General features: G+C 42.1%; 1 protein-coding gene across 1 annotated transcript; it reads left to right on the top strand.

Moving 5' to 3' along the window:
* The first annotated feature begins 783 nt into the window (after positions 1 to 783).
* Positions 784 to 24416, top strand: LOC135254783 (BEN domain-containing protein 4-like). Its single transcript, XM_064335278.1, has 5 exons — positions 784 to 1672; positions 16903 to 17487; positions 17760 to 17854; positions 20627 to 20867; positions 21204 to 24416. Exons 1-5 carry the CDS (start codon positions 1210 to 1212, stop codon positions 21440 to 21442), a joined length of 1623 nt encoding a protein of 540 aa, XP_064191348.1. The 5' UTR covers positions 784 to 1209; the 3' UTR covers positions 21443 to 24416.
* Positions 24417 to 24697: the final 281 nt, after the last annotated feature.

Genomic DNA, 24697 nt, shown 5'->3' with positions numbered 1-24697 from the left:
AGTTCAGTGGCCTCCCTGCAGAGGCTTGAACAAGAGAGAAGACCGGATATAAAGCCCATATGCCAGGAGGGTCCACGTCTGTAGGTCACAGCTCTAGACTGGAAGGCTCGGGGTTTCGAGTTTTTTTCTATCTTTCTTTCTTTCTTTTTTAAATGCAGTACAACGGAATACAGTCCTGATTTCATACAACATCCAAGATACCTTCTTAGCCCGCTACTACGTAAAAGAATCTGTTCTTTAAATGCTGCTTAAAGATGTTCTACCGGTAGGTGGCAGTGTAGCATAAAGTTTAGGTAACTAGATGTGCAAGGTCGTAGATATAATTCCCGTGTGTAGTTTTGAGTACGGTACTTAGACCAAATTGCTTCAGCAAGTATCTAGCTGTAGACGTGGTTAGTTGGTAGAAAGATCATAAATTGTGTGTGTAACTCTTGATAAGTGGATCTGATTGTTTAATTGTCAATGCACGGTTTCAGGGGCTGTATGCATGTCACAGAATAGCCTACATGTTATAGCGTATGCACACTATAGCATGCATGAAAATACTAATATTTTTAGAATAAATTTCTATCATAAATGGTCGGAAGGTTTTTAGTTATAAAATTTTACTTGGAGAACTATGTGGATATAGAGAAGTGGGAATTAGGATTCGTCCGAAGCATTCTTGTTTTGCTACAGTATGCAATAGTGTGTCGAAAGAAAATAAATAATGAAAAAAATAAAAGAAAGACTAGATGCATAAATTTTATCCATTGCTCCTAGTTGATGAAAGTGTATCGCGATTTTGGTTTAAATATATTCATCAACTATTTAGCACTATTTATTTATCACTGATGGAAAAAGTTCAACTGAATATTATAATGTCAATTTTCCTACTGTGCTTGAGACGAACAAACCCCGCTCTCCGCGCAACAAACCGAAGCGGACGCAACACACCTTGCAGACACAAGGCGCACAGGTCCCGCCTGTGTCCCCCTGTTGGTAGAGGCAGTAAAAATTGTCATTTTCACGGCGCTCCCGTTTGAGGATTGGCCCGGTGGCTTGTCAGTAGTCTGCTCTCTAGAGTGCCAGAGACATTCAGACGGAGATACGAGAGAAAGGAGTGAGAGAAGGGTAAACGACACACTGCCATACACACGCACGCACAAGGGGAGACGAGACGCGACACGAGACAGGAACTGCAAACGAGCTGAAACAGCCACGGAGGTCATGCAGTCAGCGGACGAGGGATCCTGTGTCTCCAAAATCTGTAGGCAGCGGAGCCCCTACAGCGCCCTTAAGACCTTCCCCAGCAAGCGGGCGGCGGGAAAGGCGAGATATGACAGACCCACCATGGTGGCAATCCCGCATCTGGGAGGAGGCGGGGGCGGGCATCATTTTCAATATCTTAACCCCCACCATCAGCATCTACAGCACCTACAGCATCACCAGCATTCCCTCGCCAGCAACAACGAGCACAACCACATATCCCAGCGCTTTCCATATGAGAACGGGCCCAGCTTCAGAGTCGCGACATCTACATCAGCATCAGCTTCGGCGGCGACGGCGGCAACGTCGACAGACAGTCCGCGGAGGGTCGGAGGCACAGCTGGGCACCATGTCTCCACGCATCCGGCAGGTAGCGCCGCATCATTTCAAGATCCCACTGACTGCAACCAAGGGCTAAGCGCAGGTATTTAATCCAGTTCAGTTCACAACTTCGTGCTAGTACGAACTACAAGAAAGTTGCAACTATTTGTATATTTATTTACGGGAAGAAAACATACATGCGTGCGATCTCTACAAACAACGTATATCCACGTATAGGCTACACATTGAAAAGCAACGTTTTGTGTTTTTTTTTTTACTTTTTCAAGTCAAATGAGTGATTGCATTACGCTTATGTTTGATAATGTTTTGCTTTGCTAACGTTTTTTCAGCTGCCGAAAGCTTTGAATGCTTTCTATCCTTTCCATTCGTTCGGCAGATTTATTTTGATTTAAGTAAGCTTTCATATAGTTCATTAATCTGTCCAAATTATTGGCTGTTTGCGATCAGTTTTTGCGTGTTCCCGGCAACTCAACACTTATTACCACAGTAGAATACTTTTCGTAATTCATAATCTGCGCGTCATGCTTTCTTGTATCAGTTCGGAAGACACCCGAAAAATGTTTCAGCGATTTAAAACTATACAGTGTGGATTTATGTATAGTCATCATTTGGTTTGTATTTATAGTTGTTTAAATATTATCTTGAATTCCTGAGGTGTGTGCGTGTGTGGGTGCATCGTTTTTGTGTTTACTGTGCGGGGGTGCCTGTATTTGCGTGCGGATGCGTTCGTACGCACGTATGCATATGAGTGTCCTGTGTGTGGGTGGTGCATTATTGCATTATGCGTGTGTGTGTGTGCGTGTGCCACTGCGTGTGAGTGTGTGTGAGAGAGAGTGTCCTGTGTGCATGTGTCACACGTATGTATAGCAGGTAATGCGTGTGCGCGTTGAAGGGCTGTTACTGACAGTGCATGTTGATGAGTGGTGGTTAGTGAGATGTGTTATGTATGTGTCTGCTGACCAAGGTATGTGTCTGGCCTTCCGTATGTGTCTGGACTTCAATATCGTGTGAGTGTCTGTGTGTGAAGGGTAAAGGTACTTATGGTAACACAAGAGCCAAAGTTTAATAGTGCATCTCTCTAAAAAGAGTCTTTCCTGTACCCCTGACCTTGAGAGTACCCTCTCTCTCTCTCTCTCTCTCTCTCTCTCTCTCTCTCTCTCTCTCTCTCTATCTATCTATCTATCTATCTCTCTCTCTCACTCACTCCTTTTCTCATTTCTCAAGAAGCTGAAGGGACTGTTCTTGGGATTTATATTTAGCTCTTAAAATGAGATTGTTTTATACTGACGGTTTTTTGTTTCACTCTTCTTTTTGTAACATCCATTTGTTATGCAAATGAGCAACAGATCACAGCATAATTCTGCTCCACATTTTTATATTGTGTGTTTTTCCGGACCTGTGGTAATTCAGCATGCGGCAGGCTTTCATTTGTCCCATTTTGGGTAATCTTGTGTCATTTAAAAGAACATACAATTCTCTTTCTCCCTTTTGTTTCCTATCTCGCTGTATCTGACTTTCCATTTCCTGTGATAGATTTGACACTATACAACACTGTCAACGAACAAAAGATCAGCAACAGTGTCAAGCGTAGACCTGTGCATGTTTGTGTCAGCACAAATACTTGTTAAATTGTGTGTGTGTGTGTGTGTGTGTGTAAGAGAGGGAGAGAGAAAGAGAGAGATAGAGAGAGAGAGAGCACTTATGTGTCCATGTGTGTGCATTTTCTTGCTTTTATCAGATGATGTAAAGGAACTTCCCTGTTGTGCTCAGACCATTTTGAATGGGTCAGAATGCAGAGAAAGTGGTGTATTGCTGAGGCAGCCCTTTTCACCTAGCAACCACATTGCTGAGTGAACAAATGCAGGTAGATAACCAACCTTATCTCTCAGCCCATAGACAGCATAAGCCTCTGAATCCCACAGCATTGCGCTCTGTCTCCCCAGCAGATATGGTCAACTAACACCTGCAGCTCTGGAGATAGCTGCTCTTATCTCCATCCATCAGGAATTAGAGGCCTGCATGCTAATGGAAGCAGTGGTGTGATGTAGGGTATTGGTGAAAGACGATTGGTGGATCGACAACGGTTTTGCACCACAAGCTGAACAAAGCTACAACAAGGAATGATTGTCCCAAGACCTCTGTTAATTTGATACGAGTGTGATAACAGAACATAACATAATGACGAGAACAGGCCATTCAGCTGAACAATACTCTCCTTTTACTTACCACTAAAGGGTACCTTGTGCCCTAGTGCTCACCATTTACCTACAAACTGAATAGTATCCAGCACCATATCACGCCTGGTCTTGAAAACCCCAAGAGTTTCTGCCTCTACTGCATGACATTACATTACATTACATTACATTACATTACATTACAGGCATTTGGCAGACACTCTTATCCAGAGCGACGTACAACAAAGTGTATAACCATAACCAGGAACAAGTATGTTGAAAACCCTAGAGAGAAGTACCGGTCCAAGTGCAGGGAACAACCGCATAGTTCAACTTGGACCCTGAAGGTTAAACTAATTAATACTAACACAAACGAGAACAGCAACAACGCAGTCTATGCAAAAATACAAGCAGTAGTTAAGACAGGTGCATTAACTAAGTCACCTACGAAACAGCTACCTAGTTACAACCCTAAGTTTACAGTCATTTAAGAGATTACAGGGAGGCAGGGAGAGATGGGGAGAGGTGCAGCCTGAAAAGGTGAGTCTGTGTGGAATGACCTGGCAGGCTGTTCCACACAGCGACTACTCTGTGTGTGAAGAAATACCTCCTGATGTCTGTGCAGAATTATTACGCCCCCTCGTTCTACTGACAGAATTTAACCTCAATAATCTCTTGTAGTTGACTTTTTTAATCCCTTTTATGAATTTAAAAGCGTCAATAAAATCTCCCCTTTTACTGAACTTGAAGAGATTAAGTATCTTTCCTCATAACATTTATATTTCAAACCAGGAATCATTTTAGTTGCCCTTCTTTAAACTTTTTCCAAAGCCTCTATATCTTTCTTGTAGTACAGTCCCCAGAACTGCACACAGTACTCTACGTGTGGCCTGTCAAACATATTAAACATAAGTATAACTTCCTCGGATTTGTACTCAATACTTCTGGCTGTATATCCCAGCATCCTGATGTCCTTTTACTGCTACAGCGTAATGCATAGAACCTGAAAGACTGAACTATTACTCCTAAGTCTTTTTCAAATTGAGCACATTCCAATTTTGTTCCTCCCATAATGTAGTCCTTATGTTTTTATTTCCCACATGTAGAACTTTACAGCTATATTAAATTTCATTTGCCAGGTTTCTGCCCACTTCTGGATTTCATATAAATTTTCTTGGATTACTTTAGTATATTCCAAATTGTTAGCTGAACCTCCCAGTTTGTATCATCTGCAAATTTGTATAAATGTGCTTCTAGTGTTCCAAAGGTTTAATAATAAAAATCAATGCTACAATAAAAAAATAAAAAACACTTGGTAGCGTCTTCAAAAAATGCTGAAAGGTTTGTCAGGTGTGACCTTCCTTGCAAAAGGCACATTGACTATCCCCTAGGATGTTGATATTTTCAAGAAATATTCATACTTGGCTGTTATAATAGATCCAGTATTTTACATGTGATGCAAGTTAAACTGACAGGCCTGTAGTTTCCTGGATCGGTACGGTCCCCTTTCTTATTTATTGGTATTGTATTACCTTGCTTCCAGTCGTCCGATATCTCTCTTTTTTCTAAAGACTGTCTAAAAATACCTGCCAGTGGTTTATGGATGATCTCACCTCGCTCTTTGAGTGCCCTTGAGTGTATGCCATCAGAGCCTCTGCTTTGTCTTTAGTTTATGCATCTATCGAGTACTTCTCTATTCCTTATCACAATATCTGCTGAAATATTTACTGTACTGAAAATGTCTATTAGTAACCTCCTCTCTGTTAAAGCTCTCAACATAAAAATTTCTGGCATCAGAAATATCTGATAAAGCAATGGTTCTAATTGATGTACTTAACTTCCTCCTTAACTTTAATATACCTACTGCAGTATTGAAATAAATTTTGAGGATTACTTTTCGCATCTTGGGCAATTTGCCTTTCAGAGAGCCTTTTAGCTACCTTTAGTTACCCTTCTTTAACTTTAGCATGCATATTACAATATTCAGCCTATTTACTCTTGGTACTGTCATTTTTATATATCTTATAAAGTTTATTATTTTCCTCATACTCTCTCGTACAGCTTTGTTCATCCATTGCAGAGTCTGCTTTTTAAACTTTATTTTCCTTACCTTGGGACTGAATTTACAGTTACAAGAATAACCCTTTTGAACCTGCCCCACTTTTCATTCACAGTCTTGCAATCAAGAAGTTTCATATTTCTTAAATTCACTCACATCTTGTTGAAGTTGGCACTAAAAATAAAATAAAATAAAGTAAAATAAAAATTTTTTGGACCTACAGGTGGCCCTTTTATTTAGCCAAAATACATCAAAACTTACTGCGCTATGATGATGCTGAAAATTCTGTCTGTCCCATTACATAGCATCAGATCCTGAACTGATTTTCCTCTCGTGATGTTGGTTCTCTGTGGTTGCATTAGCTCATTCAATCTTGACAATAACATTTACTCTGGAGCTAATAATGGCCACAGTTCAACCAGTCATTGTTGCTATTGGACCACTAATCGTCTGTCTCTTTGGTCATGGTGAAATATTTGGTTTTTATGGAGGTTCGAGGAGCATAGCGCTTTGTGGCTTCACTCTTGTAGGGTCCTTTGCAGAGTCATGCGGTGTAGTATATTGTCTAATATAAAGGAAAGCAATTTTCCTGATGTGATGCTGAAAAATATTTCCCATTTTAGGCTCTTGTATGGGCTTTGCAACGTTTTTCTTCCTAAAGAAGATGGCTAATGAAAACCATATTCAATGACCCGGAGGTCTTTCTGGTGTCTTTCTGGTCTTTCTGTTACACCTAAGGATAATGTGCATTACATACAGTAATGCACACAAATCGGCGAGGTAAAATAGTACTGATTGAATTGCCAAAATATTAGAAAACTTTGTCTGTTTAAAGTAAACTACTTTGGTTTTGAAAGGCTGGTACAGAACCTCTCACTTTTCAATGGAGGTCTCATCTTGAGCAGGGTTGTTTCAAATGGTTTGAAGGGATACAATTGATTGAGACTACAGGAGCTCTGGTGTTTGGACTGACTGTGAAAGGGAGTAGCTGAACATGAAGAGATGAAAGCTCTCGTATGAAGATAAATGTGTTGTCTTTGCCCCAGTGTCTGCTGAGGGAGAACAAATCTTCCTCCAGCGATATCCTGTGATTCACTGTTTTTGTGCACTCTGTCTATTCTGCAGTGAGCTGAACTCGTTTTGCTCCCTATAACCGTGTTAGTGACTGGCTCCTCTTGTGAATTCAGCTGGAGGCTCCTTCAAAAGAATTTATGAAATCCAAATGGATCCAGGAAGAATGCAGTGTCTCTTAAGCAAAGTTAATTAACTTTTTATAGAAACGTGTTGGTCATGTGATTTCAATTTGAGAAAAAAGATTATTCACACCATTATGTGTGTGTGTAATACGTTGTTGAGAGTAAAACCAGGGAGAAGTGCCTTAATAGGTAGTAAATATTGGTTGATGTGTTTTGTCAACACAAAGTTTTGAAAGGATAACATAATACTGGTAAAAAATGAACAAAAAATGCTTAAATTAATCTTTAAAAGTGGAAAAAAATGTAATGCTTGCTGCTAGATTATATTCACAGCATGCAACTGCACCTCATGCATAACCCACAGCAAACATAAATCCCATGTCCTTTATGTTCTTGAAATGTTGCAGCAACAGTTTGTCAGTTTTATGGCAGCATTATAGTATTTTCCGTGAACATGCTGTTTTGTATTTTCTGTGAATGCACTGCAGTGGTTGACCGGTTAGAAAGGTCACAAGGAATAAACTTGAGTTATTGATAAACACTAAATCCAGATCACTAAAAAAGCCAATGACTAGATCTTTTGGAGGGAGTCCGTTCTGGAAACTGCATGAAAACAAACAAGTCTATATGGCTCAAAACAATAATGTGCTTCAAAGCAATAAAAATAGAGAAAAAAAACTGCACACTGCAAGTCAAATGTGTTGACAGTTTCAAACTGTTCAAAGCACCTAATTTATACCCCTCAATATCAGGAATAAAGAACAAACATATTTTAGACTTTATTGCCATTTTAAGGTTTTTTGGTTTTGGTTTTCTTTATGAGTTTTATCTTCAAACAAAATGACTGAATATTTTAACTCCTTCTCTACTCAGTTCATCCTCAACGTCACACTGATATGGTGGATGTGCAGTTGTTTTGGTCTGTGTATGTCCTGATATTAAGCATACAGTTAAGCACAGAAGTACTGGGACAGTGACCCGCTGTTATTGCTCTGTATTCCAGCACATTCGATTTGAAATAAAACAGTGAGGTTAAAGTGCAGACTGTCAGCTGTAATTTGAGGGTAATTACGTCCATATCGGATGACCCTTGTAGGAACTACAGACCTTTTTATATGTAGTCCCCCCATTTTAGGGGAGCAAAAGTAATTGGACAATTATACCCTATATTTCAGGGTGTAAATACCTTCAAATTAAACCTGACATGAAATGTGTGCAGGGATACTGCTAATGGGAATGGTGGCTATGTTTAGGATGGGGTCCAAACCTCTCTGGAACAATGGGGCAGAATATTATCAATGTCATCAATATGTAATTAAGTAGGAAGGCTCATAGTTTCCGGTAAGCAATTCATGGGAGCTCAATTCTGTTTTTCTGTTTGGGGTGGCCCTCACGCTCATCAAGTCTACCGGCAAAGTTTCTGGCCACTTCGGTTGCATTTCTGCACAGGTTTTGGCTAGTTTATTTTTCAAAACTTAATTTTGTCACTGCACCAGCCCAGCACATTCAGCCCTGAACATTGAAGCGTTGGTGAAATGCTGTCTAGGTGTTGAGGTGAAAACCTGGTGACAGTTGGTTGAAAAGGGAAGTTTTTTGGTTGGCTGGGACATAGCCGGGTAAAACCTGAGCTGTATTGAGATTAACCAAGTCCATTTATGTCAAAATGTCTCTCAACCTAGATTTCCACCCCACTAGATTCAGGTTTTTGCTCACTGGAAATGGGGTGGTTGCATTACATGTGACACACTTATTATAGTCTACTGTAATCATGTAACGAATCTGAAAGCATAATGGTAATTAGCCTACGTGCTGACAGTTTTTACCTTGTGCTAAGACACAGGCCCCTGTGAGAGCAAACATTTCAGCCATTTGGGCTGAGGTAACTGTAGGAAGTGGGACAGAGAGAAATATGCTAAAACTAGGTGATCGTCAGGAGTCCTACTACAGACGCCATCAGAGTGAAAAATCAGATGAGATGAGAAAATCGGTTCTGTATGGGGGATGTTCGTGAGGTCAGGCCGGGGCTTAGTGAAGCTTTCAGCAGTAGCTACGCAGTCGTGGGAGTCACTGTCTTCTGAAGTTGGCAGGAGGGAAGCAGAGTTAAGGCCAGGACATAGAGATAGTAATGTGGGGGGAGCAGCTCGAGATGAGTTCATATTTGGTGAATTGTGAGCTGGGAAGGCGTTGTGTTGTGCTACGGTCTTAAAGCGAATGGGGAACTGCAACAGTGAGGAGAGATCTTATTACTAGTGAAGTGGAAGCCTCAACAGATAAGGCCACAGCTGCAACAGGTCTGAAACAGGAAGAGAAGGCAGCTGCAGCGGGGTTGAGCTGTGTGCTGAAATAGCCCATAGGATGTTCTTATCACCATGCTTTTGAGTAAGAAGACAGTGTATTAACCCTTACTTTTTTAGCGGTAAAGAGTGGAATCATAGTCAGGGAGGCCCAAGGCCGGGGCCGCAGCACCTGTTTTGTAGCTACAAAGACCTCTTCTACAGTACACCTGCCGTCCACTGTAGCAGCTCTATTATAGTGAGCATTATAATTGCCATTTCCAAAAGAAATGGCAATTATAGCCATGTTAAGAAAAATTCTCGTTTGATTAAAAGTAGTAAGCCTGGGGACCTTTAAAATAGCAGCTAGCTGCCACTGACCGACTGAGATGCCTCGACCCAAATAATGAATCTTAGTTTTACAGAATTGTGCTTTATCTTTAGAAGTCTTGTGTCCCTTGTGAGGCAGGGCAGTTAACAAAACAATGGAATCCGTTTTCCAGGCTTCCTCTGAGGGGGAGGCCAGTGGTAAATCATCTACTTACTGGATAAGAGTAGAGCCTCCTGGGAAGGAAACATCATCAAGGTCAGCCTTGAGTGCCTGTGAGAAAAAGGAGGGAGATTCAGTGTAGTCTTGTGGCAACCTTGTCTGCAGCCATTGTCTTTACCTTGCAAACAAATACTGGCTGTCTGGGTGGATAGGGTAATAGAAGGAGGCTGAGCGTATTAGTCAACCACTGTGAAATTGGTGGAATCTGCAAGGGCACAAGAGATAATAACAGCGGGGTTAGGCATGTCGGGTGAAGAAGGGATGACATTATTAACAGCTCTCAGATCCTGTGCAAAACAATACGTGTCTTCCCCTTGTTTCTTTACTGGCAAAACAGGACAACAAGGCCTAGAAGTGGGGACAGGAATACCTTGTTCTAGTAGTGGTGCAATTATTAGGCAGTGCCTCTACTTCAGGGCATAAGGGATAGTGTGGTCTTCTAGGGAGAAATTTGTTGGGGTCAGCTAAAATCGCCACAGGGGAGGCCTTATCATTCGGTTATGCCTTCAGTTTTACTCCCGCTGATGTGTTCCTGGGACATTATGACAGATCATCCCCCTGAAGCAGCCTGTCCCACGCAAGGTGGAGGGTGCGGTTTGGGACGGAACCGATTAGTAACATCATCCTGATGTTGATCCACCTCTTCACTAGCATCCCCCTTAGTTAGCTGTTAGTGCCGTGAGGCAGTGGGTAGCACAAGCAGAGGATCACATGCTGCGCAGTGTGTAGCTTGTTCCTCTTTTATCTTTTCATTTTTATGCTGTGGAAACTGGGTGCTTTGGTATCTATGAGCTTTAGATTCAGTTTGGAGATCTGCAGTTTCTTTGTAGACACAGAAATAAGCTTTCCATTGTTCTTGAGGAATCTTTCCACCCTTCGGTTCTCACGCTGTCCATAAATGCACCGTTTTAGCGAAATAAAAAGACCCTTCTTCTTGGAACTGTTAGGTCATCAGGAGTCTATTGGTTTCACTTCCATAAAAACATAGAAATATCTAGACTGTAATGGGTGTACATATAAAAGGCTGGATTCCCCTTAGGATGTAGTTGATTGCTTTCCCCCATCTTACTTGCCATTTACAACATTAAAACTACGCACAACACAAAACGCAGCTTCACAAGTGCATACAAAGTTAGCAGACCATACAAAAGCAGTTGAATGTTCAGCACCCGAGAAAATCCTTTCCAGCAGTTCTCAATACCTCTCAGGACTACCATTAATGTAGCCGTACCTATCAGAGTAACCTTTTATACCTTCACCCGAAAGGAGCCTGTAACTTTCAGAGCACCCTTCTCCCTACATGCACAAACTTTCACCAAGGATTTAAACAGAGCGTTAGCCACCAGAAGTACCCATTTCCATAGATATATTAATGCATAGATACGATGTACTGCATAAACATACCATTTGGAGAATTCTCACCAGAACCAGACTACATAGCATACCAGGAACCGGGCAATTCTTGCTGACAACCTCGTTCAAGGTCCAGATGATGTAAGCCTTGCAGACTCAACAGGACAGGAGACATACGCTAATTTTAAAATATCCCTTACCTCTTGTATTTGTCGCCCAGTGTTCGGAGAAAAGTGGGCCTGCTTTTCAGAGCGTTCTGATCAGGCGTGGCTGTCACAGCTCGGTTTTCACTGTCTGTGGCTTCATTAAGTCACATTTATTAAAGCATATGCCTGAGACACGCACACAATAATTTTACTGCAGTCAGCTTATGTGGAGACAATAGGGGCATTCCCTTTCTTTATGTCAGTGATTTTTATTTTATTTTAAATATGTTAACAGGTTATATTTTTGCTTACTGTAGTCTGATAGAGTGAGGACCCTGGGTTTTCTAGTTGACCAACCTGAGTGCCAACTGTAACTGACCCTGGCACCCCCTGTCTGTCGAAAGCAGCTTTTCTTTTATGTCTCTTAATTGATTCCTGCATCTTGGCAAGGCTTTTGTTTTCCCGAAGAAGGCCGTAGCATTGAGATGTGAGAGATTGAGCTCTAAATAAAGGTAATACGTCTGAACTGGGGAGGGAAGTGGAAATGTTTCATTAGAGTCCAGCACAAAGCCGGTGCATGCACAGAATTAGTTATGAGAACAATCGCCCTTGATTTGTCGTTGGGTTGGAAGTGTGTGCGTGTCTGAGCGTTTGTGTGTGTGTATCTGTGTGGGCGTGTGTGTGTCTATGTGTGTGTGTGTGTGTGTGTGTGCATGAGTGTGTGTGTGTGTGTGTGTATTTTCGCATGTGCACCGTTGTTTGTTCTGCCATATATATTTAAATTTATGTCTGTCTTGATTTGTCTTTGTATCTGCAGCAGTTTGAATTTGTGTGTCTGCCTTTCTATGTGACAGTTTATTCATGTCTCTGACTGTGTGGCAGGGATGGGGGAGTAATTGGGGGGTGCAATCTTTTTAATTTAGTACCCTGGAATACGGGGAAAGATGCATAACCGCCCCTCCGAATTCAGTGCAATAAAGCAAATTGCATTTAAAAGCTTCTCCAAAGAGTCGTGATTAAAATAAATGGCAGCGATATATTTCCCTCTCCCAGAACATGTCATCTTTAATGAAATTTTATGAGCCTCTCTCTCTGTGCGCCGCCAGAGGTGGAATAATACCAGACACGTCTCAGCGGGCAAACGCACACGCCGCACGTATGAATACGTCTTTACTGCCGGGTGCGTCCCTGAAAGGCGAACCTTCTGAAACGCAGACCTGTCCATCACGCGCAAGGCAGCCCCGTCTTTGTGCAAAAGCGTTGCTTCAGCGGCACCAAACAAACCGGGGGTGGAGTCTTGGGGGAGTATCCATCTTTTGGTTAGGTGGAGTTTGAAGTCTCCTTTTGTTCAATTATTTGAGACGGCGCTGTCTTCCCGAGGTTTGCCGGGGAACGTTTTAGCGATTTTATTCCTCCTGTTTTTTCAGCTGCGCGTCTCTTATCTCGTTATGGTGATGCGGCAGAGATCAGGAAAGTGAGGGGAATAGAGAAAAGGAGCAAGATAGGGAGGGGGGAGGGGGTAGAGAGAAAACCAGAGCTGGTGCTGCAAAGATACACCGACCTCCACCAAAAGCAATTCAGCCCCAGGGTTTTTATTCAGAATATCACTGTTTTCTTTGATGGGAAAAATAGAAATTTTCTGTTGCAAAAAAAAGAGAAAAAAAGCAGACCCTTTTTCAATATTACAATTCTGCTCATGTCATTTTACTTTGTTTGAAGATACAGTGGATTTAGTGGGTTTACGGAATATTGAGCTTGGATGGTTATTAGTATTATGATATTTGTTTGTTTCCCATCTTTATTTTCAATGAACTTTTATTCAGTTGGAAAAGGCTTGCTCTCAGTGCAAGATGATAAGGTACACACTTTGCTGTCTCATTATTTTAATGTTTGCCTCATTTGAATCTGCAGAACTTATGTCCTAGAATATAATGTTCCATTTGAAGTTTGTAGGAGTGCATTACATAATTTGTAATTGCACTTTAAATGAAGTCATTATGAATGAGAGAGTACATGTTTTAATATCAGGGGTATATTAATCATTCTGCTCATTTAGAGTTGGCAGAAAAATCTGCATTATTACCATTGCTAGACCCGTCAAGGCCATCACTTTATAGAAATGAAACCTTACAAAAGATTACAAGAGTTAAGCAAGCCTGGCAACACATGCACACACACGCACACGCACACGCACACACACACACACCACAAATCCACCTAAGTTCCCCACAAATAGCAAAATGAACAGCATCTATTTTGGAAGTCACGGTTTGCTTTGATTTTCAATCACTGAGTTACCCTTAGAAAACATCTGCAAATGCGTATATTTGAATTGACTGAGGGCTTCATAACTCAAGGTTGTCTTCATTATTATGGTTATTTACAACTGCAGTGGTGTTTCATACAGACGGAACTGCATTATCGTTTCAAACTTATAAACCAGGTCACAAACAAACAGTCTAATTTTGGACAAAGACTTCTGAAGCCCATCTAGAGCAAAGGTTTTTTTTTTTAAACAGGGACTGGTATTTTTATGCAATGGTGACCCCATTTTCTGGTATTTTTGCTTTTTTAAATGTGTGAACATGCAGTGTGCAGTCTTTCAAAGGGTGTTTGTATTGGTACTGCTGAAATAGCAGTGGTCCTTAATTACTGCAGCTCTTTGAGTTGTGTTTTTCAGTGGAGGCCTGAGGCGTTTTTATGTCTGTCAATTTCTTATGATTCTATTTATTGTATTTGTCTGGGGACTCCCAAAATCATCTACCAGAGACCCACATACACTTCAGCAAAGCTTTTTTTATCTGGAGTTCTCATTCTAGTGAAGGCCTTTGCTCAGGCCCAATTGGTGGACTGTACATAGATTCACTGTGACAAAATGGCAGCTCCTGTCTTCAGCAGTTCTGCAGTATTTCTTGCAACACAACACAAGTAAATTTGCGATGTCCCATGCATATTGCCTCAGTAAGCCGACTCTAATAGATTTGAAGATGATACCAAAATGGATCACAGTGTTTTCACAATGAGAATGCACTCATTTGTGGTGTCAGCTGTGTGTGGGTGAGTAGGTTTAAATGACAGGCGCCTTGCTCCCCCCAATGCTTTCAGGATCATTGCGCATACTTGAAGTTCAAAGGGCACAGGCTCCGCACAACCGGAGCTTCGCCAAAGGTCTTAGGTCACAGGTTATATCTCAGGCTTTGAAACACGGAAAGCTGTTGAAGGTGTGAAAACAGAAGTGTAGCACTCTCCAGCAGTTAATAGCCTCTTGTGTCTCAGGAGACACAACTCAAAATCAGAAATAGCTATTTAAAATTAGGTAGAGGAAGAAAAAAGAAGGTTAAGCATTTTTAATTGGTGATTAACAATGACTTTACATAATGCGAATTTGAGAAAAATTGCATGCATGAATATTAGGGAACACTGATAATGATTTACATTAATGATGAATGAGGCCTGTGTTTTAGTATGAATTAATGATGGATGCAACTTTCATGCACTTGTGAAGGAGGTTCACATCTGTTCTAATTGAGCCCCTCAAATGAGTGGGAGGGAGAGTATAGTTTCGTATGAATGTGGGCGTACACCATAAATGCATTGCAAATAACATCTCTAAATCTAGAATACATTTATTCATTAATGCGGCCTTAATTGGGCTTTATGCAGCCTTAATTGTCAGGGTACGTAACTGTAAATTCAGACAAGAGAGAGAGAGAGAGAGATTGGAACAGAGTTCTTAGTGTTTCTTATTGCAATGGGCATTTCAAGAATGACAATATCATGACACAATCCCTGCAGAAGCCAGAAACATAACCTAATCTCTGAAACACGCATCATCTGGATTTGTGTTCAGTGTGTTCATAACATGGATTTTGACAGCTTTGAGCTGGACTGGATATACAGTAGATTTACATGCATTCCAAAAGAATATGTCATAATGACTTAATGATTATGATAAGTTGATTTCCCGTATAAACGGGAAATAATTGCATCTGTTTAACAAACAAGACCTGAGGTAGAATGACAAAGCAGTGTCAGCGTCAGGCAATACAATATCGTAGTCTCAGTTCTGTGCTTCTCTGCCAGTCCGAATTCAGGAATCGCATGGCATGTTTGACAGTTAAAAGATATAAACCTCATTGTCGTCATATTGGGTAAGAGGAGGGATGTGCGGAGAACAGGCGTCTCGGTATTAGTTATTAGTAGACAGAAAGTTTGTCAGTTGTAGCTGGGCACTAGTGGTGCTTTTCGGTTCTCTGAATGTGTGGGTCTGTGATGGCTCATACATCCTCCCACAATGCACAGCAGCTTCAAGCAGTCCTGCATAACCAAGGCAATTCGCATTCGCCACCTGCCCAGTGACACACTGATTTCAACCAATCATTTTGTGCTATGGAGAGCAACATTTTTTCATTGGCTCAGACATGTCAGTGGCTGAAGTCAATTTGACTGTCAATTGTAGCCGCAACTAGTGCTGTCATGGTTATGAAGTTTAGGTCAATTAATAATCCTAAACCAAATCTCCTTGGTGAACACTACCCTTTGTCTTCTTGGAGCCATTTCTTGGCTATGTAGCCTACTAACTGAAAGAGATTTAATACCATCATTATCACCCTCTGTATTATTCATTATGTTACTGCTTAAGCATACAATTACATGGATTCTTAAAGAAACAGCCTTTTATGGAATTTACAAACACAGGCACGTCTAACTAAAACCCGTGTAAAATAAATTAGCTAAGAACTCCATTAGTATAAAACAAAATAACAGTAATTAGTTAGGCAGTTAGTATACCATTTTAGATGTCCTCCATGTGGTTCTGTAGTTTCAGGAAATAGCAAACAATGGTGACTACATTTCCAGCCATGCAGTATACTCACTGTGATGGAGTGCTCCTTGCTCAATTGTATTATTTCCTCACGTTTTTCCAATGAATGAAAACTAGAATAGTTTTCCCGCCACAATATCTAAGCAAGTTAACTTAAAAATCTGAGTGTTTTCACAATTGTAGGACAAAAAATGATATCTTTACTATATATAGTAAACAATATGTTTACTATATCTGTACAGTCTGACTCTTTTAAATTGACATTACTTGTACAACCATGAAAAGGTGAATAAAGATTACCTTCAGTTTCATAACTGTTAACCCAAATTCAGAACTCTCTCCCCACTCCCTCAACTCTCTTCTTGAGCCAAGCAGTCGGCTAAGCTCAAGGCGTAGGCTACAACTCCTGTGAAGAAGGGGAGAGATGCATGCAAAAGACACATTTTAGGAGAAGATGCATAGGCAGGAGCAGACCGCATTACAATTGTTCTTCAGTGTTAAATTGAAAGTACACACATGACTGCTTTTTGCTAGGCAACATACATAAAACAAACTGAACAGTGGTGTAAAACAAATTAATAAATCATCGCAGTGATGTGAATTTAATCGTGTGGGTTTTCATAAACGACGGTATGGTGGATATACGGTGATTGGGACAGCCCTGGTGCCCGCCATGATTGGGTTCATGAAGTCTCATTCTCTCGTCAGTGTTGTTTTGTTCATTCCTCTTTTGCAGAGAGCCGGCTGATCCTGGATGTCTTTGCTCAGCAGTGCAGTCGGGTGTTGACCCTGCTCAACAGCAATGGCAAACTCCTCGACCCCGCCCCTCCCTCCAGCTCGCCCGCGTCGGCTCTGATGTCCCGCATCAAGCAGGAGGAGGGCGGCTACCCGGGGGTGGACCGCACCGGGGGCCCCTGCCAGTCGGGGGACCCCAAGACTCAGGAGGCGGGGCCTGAGTCCCACCACGCCCCCCACAGGAAGCAGCAGCAGACCTCTGCCTTCCTTCAGGCCTTCACCGAGTCGCTCCAGAACTACCTGACGAACCCCGGCCCCGCCCACAGCCACGCCCCTGGTCCCGCCTCAGGCGGGGAATACTGCCACCCCGCTGACCCCGACCCCCTTTCTGCATCCCCAACTCACACTCTGGGGGGCTGGACCTCCCCCACCCCCTCCGAGTCCCATGGGCACCCTTCCTCCACCCTGCCAGAGGAAGAGGAGGAAGAGGAGGGCTGCTGTCCCCGCTGCCTGGAGCTAGAGCAGGAGGTGCTGTGCTTGCAGCAGGAGAACGAGGAACTGCGGCGCAAGCTGGACAATGTGCCAGGTACTGCCCCCTTGTGGCTAGCTGACCTATTTGCATTACTGGCAGAAAAAGAGTCTTTCAGTCACTTGATGTTACCATTGCACAGATTATATACGGTTATGAGGATTTCCTTTCTCAAATCCTTGTTGTGTAATCTTTTATGTGATAAAAAATGGATGGTCATTCATCACAGCAGGCGGTCATCTAAAACTCAAAGCAAAGCTGTTTGGAGGTAATAGTTACCCATAATTCTCTTTCCCTTTCTGTCTCATTTTCTCTTTCCCTCCTGGCAGTTCCCTGTCAGACTGTGCTGGACTTCTTCAAGAGGGTTCTTCTGCACAACAACCAGTTTGGGCAGCCAGCTTCCCCAGAGGAGCAGTTGACAGAGGTATAGAGGCTCTGTTCTCCAACGTTCCATTGTAGTGCTCACTGGCACTATGCGTGACATTGTGCATTTTCATTTTTGACACTAAATATTAAATTTAGCATTCTACAATAAATGATTGACTAAAATCTATGTTTCTCACTGAAGGGCAAGAGGTTAACATGAAACATGCCCAATGCTGATACGTTGGTGTGGATTCAGTTAGCATTTGTCCTTAAGTTCGATTAGCCTAAATGCTGATTTTACCATTTTTCTTTACAAAAAACAAAAACTGTTTGGGGATTTCATTTTGGTGATTGCTGAACTCACCACCCTGAAGTAGCCAGTAAGAAAATGAACACATGCAGTCATTTATAAATGAAAAATATGGACCAATGTTGATTGAATGCAGGCTTTTGTGTAACAAGTGCACCTGACCCCGGCTCTCAACGAAGAAGCTCCTGTACTCTTTGGCGTCTATTTCAGCGCCTCTCGGTATCGGGGAGGCAAAGCAGTCCTCTGAATGGGGCGTCGTTAACATTCAGGCCCACCCCCCCACGTCTGGTCCGAGGCCTGCCTTCACGGACTCGAGGGTGTCGTGGAGTCTCGCTGCATCCAAAACAGTTAGGAACAAATCACGCGAAGAAATATGAACGCGAGACATCCCCGAAGGGTCAATGCAGAGCACAGGGCTGTTTACCGATAAACACTGCTAAACAGCTGAGAGATCATAAGGAATGGCAGTGCAGAGCACAGCAGGGCTGTTTACCGATCACTGCAAAACAGCTGAGAGGTGATAAGGAAGGGCTGCAAAAAGGCTAAGAACCAAAAAGCAAATATATCTCAAAAACTAGACAGACATATGCTTTATTTTATCCTGCGCTTAATAACTGTGAAAAATCGTAGGATCCAGAAAAGGGACTTTCTAGATGCTGTTATTACTCAGCATCGCTGAATCGCGGTTCATATTGTGTGGGTGACGCTAAATGCTCTTCTCGGGCCTACGGGAGTCGAGCACAAGGCGTTCTCTTTCGTTTTCTTTGATCTCGTCGCTGCCTTAATCCACCTGACCTAAATTTCATGTGCAGCGCTTCATGCCACATACTGTCCATCGCTAGCTATGCATCTAAGTATCTTGGAACAAATACTATTTTAGCACTACCTCACAGTTCTAGTGATGTGCTCGAGAGGACTGGATTTATGAATTTCGTCCCTTCTTTCAGAGAACTGAAGTAAACACTTACAGTATTGTCTCACTCTCACAGCAGATGAACCACTTTTTATTCTGGTTTATAAATATTTTAGTTTTTAATATATGTTTTTAGATTCAGAATTGGGTGAAGTATTCATGCTTCACCCAGTTTGTATCGGAAGTACTGCTTGGCCCGGTTTGACTTGCGATGCAGTCCAACACAATGGCTGGTAACCTAGTTAGTGTGATTTCCTGTGTACTATTTTGCAATGTCTCATTCGCCATAAAAATGAATTACATATATTACATATGTATAGGATAACATGCTGTTTGCCAGAGGGTAGTTATGACTCAGTATAAAGTCCCCCTTCTTTCTGTAAATTGGTACCTACTCCCTGGTGAGGTGTGAAACCAAAAAGCAAGTGAAATTGAAACTGCCATGCAAATACTCTGGGGTTTCTGAGAGCAGCGGCAGTGGCGTTATGTAAGACTGCTCAATAATGCGAATCTCTACAGACTCTCCTTCACCCACTTTTTTTTCTTTTTTCTTAAAATATGTCTGACTCACTTTTATGTTTAATTAAAAATGACTGTCACGCAGCAGTTATTTTAGGAAATCGTATGAAATGATAGCCTGAAGCTTAAACGCAGCTGGATTGTTTTGAAGTGAAATTCAGCAGCACAGTTGGCGATGCACATGAATTGTTACGCGAACGGTAAAGTCAGCGATGCGTGCAGGGCTATCATGATCACTGCATAACCATCACACCAGCAGTTATGGAAATACATGTGATTAAATTTCCATCATTGCAATGATAGCTTTTTTTTATATGTATATACCATTTTTCAGTTTTGTTTCATATAAAATGCGTTCGCGTGTAGAATTCAATTATAGAATACAGAACAACAGTAATGCCGTTCGCGTCTGTCTGTGCATCTTTTCCTAAAATGTGCTCTCTCTCTTCCACATATCCCTGTCCTTCTTGATAGTAATTGTACCCTACATTTCAAACTTCTGCCTCCTATACATACACCTTCAGTACATTACAAGAGTTCCAGAAGACCAGAGTTGGGTATCATCTCATATTTAATGACAGTCTTTTCTGAACCCCTGGACTTTAGTCTGAGAAGTGCGCAAACTATACATTTTACATTTAGCGACAAACTTGGAATTGCCCCCCTGGGCAAAATCATGTCCATTCGATGCACATAGAATGTTGCCATGTTTTCTGTTTAACGTCTCTGCAGTAGCGAGAGACGTCAATGCTTAACCCTTTAAGGTGTAAGATGACAAAAACGTGATTAGAATGTTCTTAACTGAACCTTCTGCTGCTGATATAACAATCAACACTGGTTGTTGAAAGCAATGGAGCAATGGCGTTCCAGAACACTGCTATTCCAAAACATTGCAAACGGTTTCGAAAATCTACTCATCGAAGGGTTAAGAGCAGAATTTGGCTGAAATCCGGAAAGACATATGGCCCTACAGGGACAGGGCTTCCCACCCCTACACTTCATTCATTCCAATCCCATCTGCAAAGATTTTATTATGATGTGAATACCTTCACTGTTACCCCTTTTACCCCTGTCACCTCCTCTCCCAGGGCAGTAAGCAGCTCCTGGGGAACTACCCCGTCTTCATCACCAACAAGCAGTGGGACGAGGCGGTCAACTCCTCCAAGAAGGACGGGCGTCGGCTCCTGCGCTACCTGATCCGCTTCGTCTTCACCACCGACGAGCTGAAGTACTCCTGCGGCCTGGGCAAGAGGAAGCGCTCGGTGCAGACCGGCGAGGCCGGGCCCGAGAGACGCCCGCTCAACCCCGTCAAGGTCACCTGCCTCAGAGGTACTGTCCCTGCCTCCGATTCCAGGCTCTGGCACAAGGGTGGGTAACACCGTGTCTCCTGGAAGCCTGTGCCGCCTTCTGGTTTTTGTTACCTGCAGTTACTATGCTAATTGGCTGTACACAAGCATACTAACATCACCATCTTTACCAAGACTGAATATGCTGAAATGTTATTACTACTCAAGGATTAAATTAAATAACCCACCTGGGGGGATTAATAGCATCAGGCCGGTGCTCTTTTCTTGTTCTGGTAAACCAGTTAACCACCATTAAAGTATGGAGGGGGAAATGTTATCATGTTAACATAAATTTTTTTCCCTCTGTCACCCACCGCAGAGTTCATCCGCATGCATTGTGCCTCCAACCCGGACTGGTGGATGCCCTCTGAGGAGCAGATCAACAAGGTGTTCAGCGATGCGGTGGGGCACGCGCGGCAAGGCCGGGCCGTGGGCACCTTCCTCGGCAGCAGCGGCAGCTGCAGCAGCGGCGGCAGCGGCAGCTTCTACCTGGAGAGCATGGACGGCCACCTGTCCCAGGACGAGCTCTTCCTGCGCGGCTCCCAGGATGGCGATTGAGAGGGCGGGCCAGCCTGAAAAGAGGCCAGACTGACTGAGTACGAGTCTTCCCGTTTCCTGATGCTGGAACTCTGGAATTCTGGGAAATAGGTGAGGCTCGGTTAACATTCCGGTGCAGCCCCATCCGAACCCGGAAGGGGAGAAATGCTGAAATTGTCTTTTAATTGTCTTTTTTAAATCTCTTCTTGTCCTTCATCTCATTGGGAAAGTTTTTTTCTTTATAGTGAGTGAAAGAAAATGTGTCTGGAGTTCATGCGTGTTCAAAGACATGGAGTGTTGTATGGTTACACTGCCATTATTATCATGTCCATGGACTGGATTAAGCGCTGCTAAGAGTTAGCCAAGATATTGAAATGAAATGAAATTGAATTGGATTAAATTTTCATGAGTAACATTCCAGTTTAGAATGTACGATTCTCACATTATTCAAGTTCATCTGAGTGTCAGTTTAAATGAAGTTATCCCAGGTAAAATCTTCTTTCTCACCTTGTTGCTGAAAGTGTGGCATCAATGTTATCAGATTTATATGCCACAGACTAAGTCACAGTAATGTTATAGTGTAAGATAGTATTGCGCAATGTTCTGATAATGTTGCGCAAGGCCTTTTGGGCAGGGCTGAGGGACCTCTCTGTTAATCTCTGCATTGGCAAAATCTGTGAAGATGCGGAAAAACACACGTCCACTACTGCATGTTCATAGCAGAGTACACCACACAAGCTTTGAACTACTTTAAAGGAGTTATGTCAGACAGAAACAACAGGAAGCAGACTGCTTATTAATGTCTGGCTTCCATCAAAGTGCCACTGGGTTCATCAAAGCCTTCTCCTGCTGGTGCCCAGGCCTCTGAGCCAAGCAACGTAAACACAGGTGTTTGGGGTCCACGCCCCCTGCCCTGCCTGTTCTCACACACCTCATTACTGCACGGACAGTTTCCTTTGGAGTTTCGTTTGGAATTCACCAATGAAAATACCTTACGAGGGTCTTTCACACCTCTCATAGTCTTGGCTGTCAAGAACCTTCTGGAAGTTCGGCCCTCGAAACGTGCCATTTCCATTACCAATATCTTCCTTCGTCTTGCTGGATATGAGCTGCTAATTCCAAAAAAGACCCCTCAAAGCAGTATTAAGTGGTATATGAACATTATTCATTATTAACTATATATTTCCTTTAACATGAATTTAATACAGCCCCTCATAGGAAAAGTCTCATCTGTATATACACTGTGGGTGCTGTCAAGCTAGCTGGACAAGCCAGATGGACAACATCACATTGTAGGTTGTCTGATCGTTTTACCCATTCATTTTCTATTCAGATAATAGTCATTTAACCTTTACACAACCTCTGATTCCAGAAAGGGAAATAAGTGTAATTATGTGTCTATTGTGCTGTATATAACCAGTTAAAGGATAGAATGTTTTGTGATTTTTCCTCATATGGAAGTGTTGTTCAGACAATATCTGCAAGCATCACATACTGTAAATTATTGGGCCTCTCTCAGCTTCTATACAATCGTGGCTTTTCTTTCTTTTTGTTTTTGCCAATGTTTTCAATCAAATTATTTGCATATCTAATGGATTTGACTGATTTACTGTTAGGAATTTAATTGATCCTCTATGAAAAGAGATCAGTTCCAATGTTTTTTGCCATTGGTTCAATACAGAAACTATCACTGACTAAAATGATTTATCAAAATAATGTCATTAATTCAAAGCAAACCTTTAATTTAAGGTAATGTTATTTTGATATTTATAAATCAAATCATTTAAAAATTTATATGCTAGCCCTCTAAATTATAATCAGTGGTTTCACGATACAGACACACTTCCTCTTTCTAGTTTCCTATGAAACTGGCACAGGTGCACAGAAAAATTGTTAGTGTTCCATCACCTCTGAGAGTGGTAAATCTACTCTGTGTATGAATCGAATGGAAACAATACAATATGCACTCTATTAAAGCTAAGAATTGCAGAGTTGGTTTTACAGATTTGTATGAACATTTGGTTGTGTGGGACCAATGAGGCTATACCTCTAAAGATCCTCCTAATGCTGTGAAACATCTCAGGTCCAGTGGCCTTTCACGCCTTTATTCATTTTTAAACAGCTTTTCAGTCCCTTATTTTAACTTTCACCCGAGTGTGAACACCCCAATCATGGCTGTAAGCCAGATGAAACCACTGCCACATCCTCTGTCATTTTGAGAGAATGGAAACAAGCAACTTTGTCCTTCTATTGTGCTTCCAGCAGTCACTCATTTTCGTTCTGCAGGACCCCAACTGACCAGAGGAGTCGCTATTGAGTGACGAGGCGGGGTATACCGCGGTAGCTTTAACCTTCCTTCCTGGGGTGACTGTATGACCAACTATATGCCACGTGGTACTACCAGTCACAGCTAGCACAGGGTCAGATTTTTATAGTGTAGCTTTGCTCTGAACAACGTCACATAGCCTCACACTTTCAGCAGCCGTGTCTCTGCTCCATACTCCCAGATGCAATCTGTCATAGCTCTTAGTTTCCTTCTGCAATGGCCTCATACTCCCAGAAACCATTTTTCTCAACCCAGTGCTCCCAGTTGCCATCTCTCATAGCCTCATACTCCCAGAAGCCATCTGTTCCGCCCTCATACTCCCAGAAGCTGTCTCTCATAGCCTCGTACTCTCGACTCCATATGTTCTATCCTCATACTCCCAGAAGCCATCTGTTATATTCTCATACTCCCAGAAGCCATCTGTCAGAGCTGCATACTCAAAGGCATCCTCCTGGAAAATGTTATAGATATGAATTCCAGTATTTGCAGCTATTAAAAAGAATAAATGTGACCAAACACTATGTACATTGCAATAATAACTTGCAGCCATCGGAAGCTCTTCAATATTGAGGAGATTCACAGAAGTAAATGATGCAGTGATTCCATAATAGCAAATTAAGTTGTCACAAAAAGACCTTAAATCAGTGCTAAGTGGCATGTTATGGGACTTTATATCTGACACAATACTGGATATGATATGTACAAATTATTCGAGGAGTATTTTTCTATAAGTTGTAAACAGTTACCTTTTTTATTTCCAATATTTAATATCAATGTTCTTTATGTATAAGCAGCAGAATTTTCAAAGTCATTATTGTCATTTTTCATTATTTGTTTCATCGCACCCAGGAAACGTCATAGCATCTTACTCCAACCATTCGTCTGGTTTTGGGTTACAGATGAGTGAGCACTTCTTTCCATGTAGAATTTACTGTGGTAGCAGTATATGC

The sequence above is a fragment of the Anguilla rostrata genome, chromosome 5 (assembly GCF_018555375.3).
Source record: "Anguilla rostrata isolate EN2019 chromosome 5, ASM1855537v3, whole genome shotgun sequence".
Classification (NCBI taxonomy): domain Eukaryota; kingdom Metazoa; phylum Chordata; class Actinopteri; order Anguilliformes; family Anguillidae; genus Anguilla; species Anguilla rostrata.
The sequence above is the reverse complement of the archived record's forward strand: the minus strand, read 5'-3'. Positions and strand labels throughout refer to the sequence as shown.